Raw genomic sequence first — 10,288 nt, forward strand, 5'->3', positions numbered from 1 at the left:
CAACCACCAATAATTAGACTCACTTAATTAGGTATGTATAATTCCTTAAGTGCACTACATTAGGTCCTTTAACTAAATTCAAACACATTTTTGCATTAATCAATAAAACACATAGAGTGTTATCTTTTATAAGAACGGTTAAATTTAATATAAATATATAATTAAATTTAAATAGGAAATCTAATACATTGCATCTAATGTGTTGCATTTAAGTTGTACACTTAACAGTTAGCCATTTGCTATATTAAGATCAATTAAGATCTCAGTTCAATCATAGTATAGATGAAATGCTAACCATGATCAAAACTTAGAGTTTAGAATTAGACTGCTCAAAGTGTATTTATTTGTAAAGTTGGAATCGAGTGTACTGTAGGATTTACTTTGTAAATCTGCCAGGTTCGATTGATCGAAAATTAGACTTGATCGATCGAAACTCGTGCAGATTGTTTTTCTGCAGAATTTTCAACTCAACCCAAGCCTATATGATGTGTAGGGTTTTATGTTTTGCTTTAAGTATAAAAGGAAAAACTCTAGCCACGTTTTGTAGTTGTTGTTTATGCTGTGTATGTGAATCTCTTGTGAGATCTTGAGGTGTTTGCTTTCACATATACTCAGAGTTATCAAGAATCAAGATTATGTCAAGAGCTTGATGATCTTTTCAGTTGTTGCATAAAGAACTTAAAGAAAACACAAGTGGGAGTACTTGTGGTTGCTATGAATCCAAGAAAGAAATAGTCTGTGGACTCGGAGCTATCACGTGATCGTGGTAGTAAGTTTCTTACTCGATGTAGCAATAAGATGTTAGTGGTGTAAGTCGCTATTGTGTAAACTTAAATTCTTTCATAGTAGATCTATTTTATTTTGAGGATATCTAGGTTAAATCATTCCCAGGTTTTTTACTGGTCTGGTTTTTCTAAGTTATCATATCGTTGTATTATTTATTTTCCACACAGTTCAATGATATGATTTATATGTGTTAACCTATATTTACATAATTTACTTAAGTTAATCACTTGGCTAAATAACTAGATTAATCTAGTTGTGTTTAAGAAGTTCAAAAACATACAAGAGCCAAATATTTTCCTTTTAAGTTTTAACAATCTTGTATGCCTATAACTTGTTACACCACCAATCATAGATTTTGATTGAGACTAGCTAGCAGAAGTCAACTTTGTAGACTTGGATGATCCCAGATGGTAAGTATTGAAAATTGTGGGCAAACATAAAAGAATAGATTTAATTAGTTTTCCTAGATTTTTTTTAAAGTGAATTGAATTAGGGGCGTCCAAGACAAAAAATTGTCTCACCCTCAATTCAAGGTCTAGCAGTATTACATTTCTTAAATAATTTTACCCTCATCATGTTTCGTACATTTCGCTCAAGCACAACAGGGGGTGTCGTCACTTGCAGTGAGAGCCAATTGATCAAGCTCAGGTTAACTCATTTTCAGTGTTTCATTATTAACAATTTAAAAGAATAGAAAATCATTAGCTAGTTAGCATACAAGTTTATTTGAAAAAATAAATTAAAAAAGAACCAGAGTGTACTATATGTTCGGATAACAATTAAAAGGAACCAGTTTAGACCCCAAATTAATTATACAACAGATTTATTAATTAATTACAAATTGATGAAATTATTTGATGAAATTTATGATTATTTAAGCCACCGAAATCAGCAAGTTACCAAAGCTGTATAGCAAAAAAAAAAAAAAAAAAAAAAAAAAAAAGGCAGCAATGTATTGACAAAATGGAAATTAAAATTGATGGAGAAAATCTATCCAAAGACAAAACTACTACAAGGGTGACACACTCCAAATAAGATAATTCACTGTAAATAAAGGAATTAACAAACTAAAATATAAACTTTGTTATCTAGACTATACAATCTCAGTAGATAAACTGATCACTATTACGAACTATCGCAGCTAGCTTTTAAACGTCTGAGCTTCTTCTACATGATTCTCTTTACGAATGACTTGCCTGTTTAAGATTTGATACAAAAATGAACTTCATCGGTCAGTATTTTCCAGCTCTTGATCACAAGTATATTTGGGAATACATGGATAAGAATATATATATTCTTCTATACTCACAAGTTCTCTATGATGGATGCTAGGATTTTCTCTTTGTTAGGTTATAAAGTTTAAAACAATTGGAAAATCATAAGCACAAACTTGTCTAAGTATAGATCTTAAAGTCTATAGAGTTTATTAGACAATGCGCTTAAGGTGTTATAAGTCAAAACACAAGAACATATAAGTTGCAGGAAGAAAAATTCAAATTCTGCGAAATTCGACCGATCAAAAATATACTCTAGACTACTCTCCTCGGACTTCGCCAAGGAAGGATTTCTTCGAATAAAACTTATTTTTCCTTTATTTTATTTTAATCTTAAATTCATTATGGGCGTTGTCCAACTCATCAAATCCTAATTTTTAGCCCACTCTCTAAATATTCATTGTGTTGGGCTTTTTGGGCTTAAATCCTTCTACCTTTTGAGCTTAGGAACCAAAACGATACCCTTACAAAAATAAATTCGAATAATTTAGTCTAGAAAAATTCAGAAACAAGAAAAATGAAGTTCTGCAAAACTGAAAACTCAAGGAAGTAAGAAAAGATAAGTGTAGAAATAGTATCTCTTATCTCGACCGATCAAGATGCACATCTCAATCGATCAAGATTTGTGTAGATCTGAATTCTTACTTTTTTTTCTCACCCATTGGATCTAGGGTTTTGATGGATCTTAAGGATATTTAAATGCAAACCCTAGAGCACATTTTTAAGAGTTTAGGATGGAGTGTTTTCTGCACAGATTTGGAGTTTTGCAAACCTTCTTGAGGCTACAACTAGCCACAGACCTTGTACAAACAACAGATTTTGCTTTAGAGGAAAGTTGCTGAAATCAAATCAACCACAGTTGATCTAAACCTATGAGTGAAGTCTCAAAGTCCCAAACATGAGTGTTTGTGTGCAAAAGTTTCACAATAGAAGAATTTGTGGATTCAGTGTTGTATGCGGTCACATGAGTAAGTATTACATGAGGTAGCAGTAGATTTAGGGTTAAGTTTATTGTATAAACTTCAATTTTATTAGTGAAATGTTGAATTGAGTATTGTTTAGGTTAAGTTATCTCCAGGTTTTTTTACTTTAAAACCACAATTTCAAAAGTTTTTCCGAGTCATCATTCTTGGTGTTCATGTGGTTTGTGATTGTGTAATGTTTGTTTAATTCATATCTAATTGCATAATTAATTACTTTAATTAATTGATTAGAAATTTGATTAAATCTGACTCAATTGGAATCTAAAACCCTAACAATATCCAACACCCATGTCATAACAGAACACCTTCGACTTTCTACCTTTACAGCCTTGTAGAAGTAGTGCTTTATTAGTCCTTTTATAGTTATTGCAAGTAGGGTTAGAAAGTAGCAGGGATGGACCTAGGTGGGGCCCCAAGGGGGCCTGGGCCTGCCAGGTGCAAATTTTTATTTATTTTTAGTTATTATATGTTTAATTTTTGTAATGGTCTCCTTCCAAAACCTTAGGCCCTCATTCTCCTCAATAAGTCCAGTTAGGCTCATCCAAATAGTAACTATCCAACCCAAAAATTTAATAAAAACAATAAAAAAGTTCACAATGGTGACTGTATTTTAGTAAAAAAAAATATATATTTTACTACTAAAGAACTAAAAAATCATGTGTTATTGGAGAAGCTAAAGTTAAATTTTTTCAACTTCAGTAAATTGGTATAAATACCAATTGACTGTAACAAATTGTTAAAAATAAAATAAAATATTTATAAAGAATATATTTCTTTTTTCAACTAAAAATCTCAACTTCTCTCTCCTCCTTTATTATTTTATTGAGTTGTTTATATTATTTTAGATAAAGTGATAAAAAAAAACATTGAATATTGAATGTATTGTAAAGTAATGTGGTAAAATAGATAAAATAATTTATTGAAATTCTAAAAGTTAAATTTTTAGGACTATCACTCTGAATGCTCTAACTTCAACAAATAAAAAAAAAAAAAAAAAAAAACCTAGCCAACTTAGTATTAAAAAAAAAAAAATACTTTGCCTTTGTTGGTAAATGATTGCATTTAAATATATTTAAAAACAACGATTTTGAATATTTATAATTTTTTAATACTATATGGATGTCTATTTGGTGTTTTTTTTTTTTTTTTCTTCTTTATATTCCAATCCCACTGACTTGAAATCTTGGGTCCGTCCTTAGAAATTAGAAACAATAAATTGAATTTTTTTTTTAAAAAAACAAATAATTAAGCGAAACTGAGTCTGCAATTTAAAATCCAACGAAGACTCGATCAAATGGCAGTTAAAATTGTCGAATTCGGTATTTTGTAGTCAACTTCAACTGGCTGAAACCTACAAATTTCAAATTCAAATTTAGGCCTAATTTGTATCTTAAAAAAAAAAAAAAAAAAATTTAAAACTTCATGACACGTCATGCATTAATGGTTCTTATTTCTGAACATGTCAAATGGTAGATTCCGAGTTTCACTGTCAAGCGTTCTTAAGTTGACCTGCGAATCAAAGTTAATAATGGTATATATCATGTAGTTGTGATGACCATTTATGATATCTGTTTGGAATCAATCAATTGATTCGCTAATTAGTTGTTTGGAGTCTAAATTCTGTTTTTAAACTCCCTTCTGAATGAGGTATTAGATGTTAATTTATACACTGAGAAGCGGTATAGTATCCACTAGTTGTTATAGATATGGGACCAAGGATTAAATCATTATATTAACTTAGTCTAATTTGTAAGAAGAATTTTAGTCCTAATTAACTAAAAGTCCTGATTGCATAATATGTACTGTAATCATATGAGTTAGCACAGGTTTGTTTCTTCTCCTTTACTGTTAACCTAGAGTTACTCACAACTGTCAAAAATATATGGATATACACACATGACGAAGCTAGGGCAGTGGCACTATCTTTATAATATGGGCTGGAGAGTGAGACTGTCATTAATATTGTAGCATCATTTTGGTTTTTGATGAAAATAATGTCGTTAATAGACTAATTAAAAAATTAAAAATGAAGGCTTGTATTTTATTCAATTATGGTAAATGTCATTATTTTTTAAATTAAAACGTATGGTGGACTAATTCAAGGTTATAACATGACACTAAATAGAAAGAATAAGACTACTTTATAGCAGAAAAGCTTTCTCAATCTTTAAAAAAATAGACTACTTATCGTTTTAGCGTAGTATAAATCTTTAAATTTATGAAGGGCAACTAAAATCCATAATGAAGACATAGTGGAAAAGCTTCTCGGCAAAAGCATTTAATTAGTGATAGAAGAATCATAGCATCCTAGCTTTCAAGACAACGAACCTTAGAGAGTAGATAGGGTGAATGATATAACTACTAGATAATATTTATAAACTAATATATTAACTTTAGTAAATAAAACCAAAAAATAATGAGGAAATTCAATAGAATAGTGTACATTGACACCAATCACGTTCAATACTATGTCAGTATAATAAAAATATATATTAATTACTTTTTTGTAATTAGTGGAACATCAATTTCTTAGATTTATGCAATAAAACTTATAGAACAAATATTACAGAGATTACAAATTTCTTCATATAAGGTTTATAAACTGAAATATCAATGAATGTGATAAGAAGATTTCAATAAGATAATAAATAAATGACTGAATTTGGTTTTTATAATTAGTGACACATTAATTTTTAAATGTTATATAGTAAAAATGGCAATATCTAAGTATCACTCAATTTGTACGCTACTGTCTAAAACGTTAATTAGAAAACACACTACGTACAAAAATTCATATTACATTTATTTTTTTAGTACTTTATTTTGGAATTTAAAGCACTTCACATATTAATAGTAAAAGATTTTTATTGCACAATCAACCTAGCCCTTGCATGACCCTTTGAAATTTGAAACTGCTCAGTAATACCAAGATGTGCCGTAAGGAGCCAGACATGAGTGAGCAGCTCTCCACCCCTAGTGAGTTGCTGAGCGTGATGGCTCCATCGACACTTAATCGCAGAATAACATAGAATTTCCACCCATACATGACTAATCAACTCCCATTTCCTTTCAATATTCCCCAGGCTTTGCAAAGATTTAGCAAGCCTACATCCATCAAATAGTACTGACTTGCTTCTGTCTCCTTTCACTTCAGAGGGAGGAATTTCAGTGCTAACTCGAAGTAAGGTCATGCAAGCTTGCTTTACATCGGATATAGAATTTCTTTCCTCAAAAAATTCAACGGCCTCGGCACATGTGTCTTGGAACCTGATTTGTTCAATCCCATTAGGCAGCATAATAGGAAGCATGACTAGAAGATATAACATATAATCTGATAACAACTTGCTGGCTTCACAATTTGGATAACTATCTGGGTTTTGGGTTGTGTTTCGATCATAATTATAACAGAGGTTTGTTGCAATATGCCACAGAAGAATGCTTTGGTCAGTTTCAACCTCAACGCTCTCTTTAAGCGTTTCAAGATTTTCTTTGCTAATTTCGCTTAGACATCTCGGATCATTAAACACCCGATCACCCCTACTAGCGCATAAATCCTTGCAAGCCTTGAGATCATTTGAGGCACTCCTTGATTTCTGTACTATCCGTTGAAATATCAATTCTTTCAAACCCATAGAAACATCTACTGAATCATGGTACCAATGCTTCTCCAACCATTCATTATGGCAGAATACCTTTTGGAGAAAACTGCACTTGGGTGGCCTAAGTTTAAGGCAAAATTCTATTAGGTTGTATTGCCCTATGGTATTGGACCACCTCTTAATTCTAAATAGTGGAATTGAATCAAAGAATGTAATGCCTACATACAAGAGATCCACCACTGCATTCTTGTGCTTGCTGAGCCAAAGCTTTGTCCAATCTGATGTAAGTAGCAATAACACTGCATATATCTCTAGGATGGTTGCTCCAACCAACAACACATAAGTGATGATTACGTTGGCTCTTGAGTATGCGTGCTTCTCCATGACCGAAAAAAGGAATAGCACAGACACGGTGCAAGAGAAACTAATGAGACGGAAAACACAACCGGGAAGAGAATATACTTTGAATGCCTTTGTATAAAACACGTCGTACATGAATGCAAGCTCAACCTCGATCACTTTGAAAGCTTCATCACAAGATACACTCTGAAAGAAGGATTGGCTGTTCACCTTATCTTGAATACTGAGGATGAGATCTGCAAATAGCTGCTTGAAAGTCTTGAAGAAATTGTAGGCATCTTGTAGAGTGGCTCCATCTGAAATCATGACATTTTCTGGGGCTGTAAAGGAAATATCACCCAAAACTGGAGCTTCCATGAATCTATCTGACGTAACTTCAAAGCCCTCGTCTTTCTTTGAGCAGTATTCTTCCATGTATCTTGCGTAATTTGGGCCAGGATCGGGACGACGGAGCATGGATTCTTTAAATTTTTCACTGCTAGCAGACCTTAAAACCCAGATTCTCTCCCCAGTCTTAATTATTCCAGCAATAAACATTGGAAATGCCAGAGAACTAAGTAGTGTTTCATTTGAGGCTTTGAGGGAGACATAGAAAGCGATCATCGTCTGGAAAGCTAGCATAAGTAACCGCCTCCACCATAACTCGTTGTCTTCCAAGGAATAGGCCGTAATGGTGTCCGGACCGCCAAGGTACAGGAGAAAAAATTGAGCCCAGAATGCCTTTAAGGCAAACTTTGGGTCTTCGAAATTTCCTGCATTTTTTGAAATTACACTCAGCGAGAATGCTGCAAACCAGTCTGCCGACAAGTAGGCAAACCACAGAATGAAACTGAGGGTGTAGCTGGTCAAATACTTTCTCCTATTGCCCATCACAGTGAGAATGGTTTGTATGATGAGGCTAATTAAAACCAAAGCCTGAATCTCCCATTCGTTCCAAAATCTTCTCACTACTGCTGGGAAAATCTGCATCGCCTTCTTCTTCCTTGTGAAGATTAAACTGCCGATTACTAAAGAAAGGCACAGATGAATTATTTTATCAGCTACTGTCAAGTATATAACAGAAGAGGCTAATCAATATAAAATGGCACAAATGATTAATAGTTTATCTAACACGTAACTAATGACTCAGAGCTCTCCCTTCTTCTTTCTTTGACTTCTACATTAATGGATTGCTTAGCGGATTTGCGGCTTATTCTGGTTTTCAATTCAAAAGATGATCCTCTTCAATTAACTTGAAACTAGAATCAACACACAAAGAGGCCGATGTTGCGAAAGTCTGGAGAAAGTACACACTATGCTTTCTTTGACCGATAGAAACAAAACAATTAGTTTCTGGGTACTAAACCTAGAATTCATGAGGGGTTCCTGGAATCCAGGATGTGATCGGGCTTATTTAACAACACCATAAAATTTGACAAAAAAGAAAATATATTTTAAAATAACTCCTAATTAATACATAACCATAACAGGAACCAAATTTGACCAAAAAAGCATTAAAAACACATAAAACAAGGATATAAATCAACTAAACCTAAAATAACGTTTTTACATAAAAATACTAAAATTAAATAATTACAAAAATTAAATTGTATATTATATCATACATCAGACCCTTTCACTTGAAATAAATTCGTCCACGAGTTCATCTTTGAAATCTGAAATCTTCTGCACAAAATAAACAAATATTTCGAATGCTTGTACTCCTTAATCTTCTTTCCATACTTGCAACTCATCAATGGAGTAAACAAATCAAATTAAATTTCAAATGGAAATGGGCTAGGATAAGTATTTGTGGTTTCAGAATTTTGATTTAAATTCCATTTCATTTCAATGTAACAACAGAAAAGTTGTACTAAAACGGTATGCTTGATCCACCAAATGAAAATGCACAAATTTTCAGTGTTTTAAAATGTAAATGTGACATAAATTTATAAAGTCACATGGTGCAATAAGAAGCAGTAAAAAAAAGTCAAACGTTTTGCTTTTATACTATATTAGTCGCTAAACTGTGCTATGCACGGAAACTTACCTATTTGTGAGGTAGGTTAAAATAATTTTATAAAATCTTAAATAGATTAAGAAATTACATGATTTGCTCTTGTATAACTTCAATTTGCGTTATAAATTGATAAAGAAACCATTGCTTGAACATGTAATGGCTTACAAAAAATTTGTCAAACAATTTTAGATACTGCAAAAAAAAAAATTTAAGAATTTATCAAGCAATAGCATGGTTTAGCATGTCAAAAAGCACTAACGTGTTTAGTATCTTCTTATTCACTCCGTATGTTAATTTTTTTATTTATTTATTTATTTATTATTATTATTATTATTTAAGTTTATCAAGAAATTTGAAATGGAAAAGATATTTCACTTAAAAATTAGATTAAAAAAAAAAATCCATCCTAACCTTTTAATCTGATTCAGTAAAACTCAACAATAAAACTTCTTGCAGAGAACCCTGTAAGTCTCCACCATGTTCCCGCTTGTAAAATAGGCAAGGAAAATGTTGGAGGAGATATCATAACCACCCAAGATATTAGGAAAAACGAACAAATTTAATGTTATATCAAGGACAAAATCAAACGGTGTGATCAAATGGAAATAGGGAAGGATAAGTATTTGTGATTTCAGAATTTTGGTTTAAATTTCACTTCATTTTAATGTAATTTTTCTACTACCATTATAACGGTAGTAGAAAAATTGTACTAAAACAGTTTGCTTAATCCGCCAAATGAAAAGACACAAATTTTCGGTGTTTATTTGTAAACGTGGCATAAATTTATAAGTCACATAGTACAATAAGGAGCGGTAAAAAAAAAAAAAGTCAAAGTTTTGCTTTTATATTATACTAGTCGCTAACTGTGCAATATACGAAATGGCTAATAGATGAATTTCAGGGAAAAAAGTTATTATTTTTTAGTTGGGGTAGTAAGAAAAAATACATGAAATTATAAATATATATATATTAAAGAAATAACACAAAATTTTATTAGTTAAGCAAAAGAAAAATGTTTTTTATTTAATAGTTTTGTGTGAAGAATAAGAGTTAGAAGTTGCGTTTTAGTTTATTTGTTTGTATATATAGTATATACAAGATAGGTTGTAATGTATATACAGTAGGTATTTATTGAAAGGTCATAACTCTTCAAATTGGATACCGAAATGTGCTATTGAAATGTCATAACCTTCATAAATATACCAAAATTTGTATTGACTGAAAATATGCTATTGAATAAATATATGCTTATTAACCGAAATGATACCTATTGACTGAAAATGTGTC

General features: G+C 31.5%; 1 protein-coding gene across 1 annotated transcript; it reads right to left on the reverse strand.

Moving 5' to 3' along the window:
* Positions 1-5,907: 5,907 nt before the first annotated feature.
* Positions 5,908-7,971, reverse strand: LOC112023794 (uncharacterized). The gene has a single exon (XM_024056417.1). It carries the CDS (start codon positions 7,969-7,971, stop codon positions 5,908-5,910), a length of 2,064 nt encoding a protein of 687 aa, XP_023912185.1.
* Between the last annotated feature and the right edge of the window lie 2,317 nt (positions 7,972-10,288).

The sequence above is a fragment of the Quercus suber genome, unplaced genomic scaffold (genome assembly GCF_002906115.3).
Source record: "Quercus suber isolate HL8 unplaced genomic scaffold, Cork oak 2.0 scaffold_353, whole genome shotgun sequence".
NCBI classification, from domain to species: domain Eukaryota; kingdom Viridiplantae; phylum Streptophyta; class Magnoliopsida; order Fagales; family Fagaceae; genus Quercus; species Quercus suber.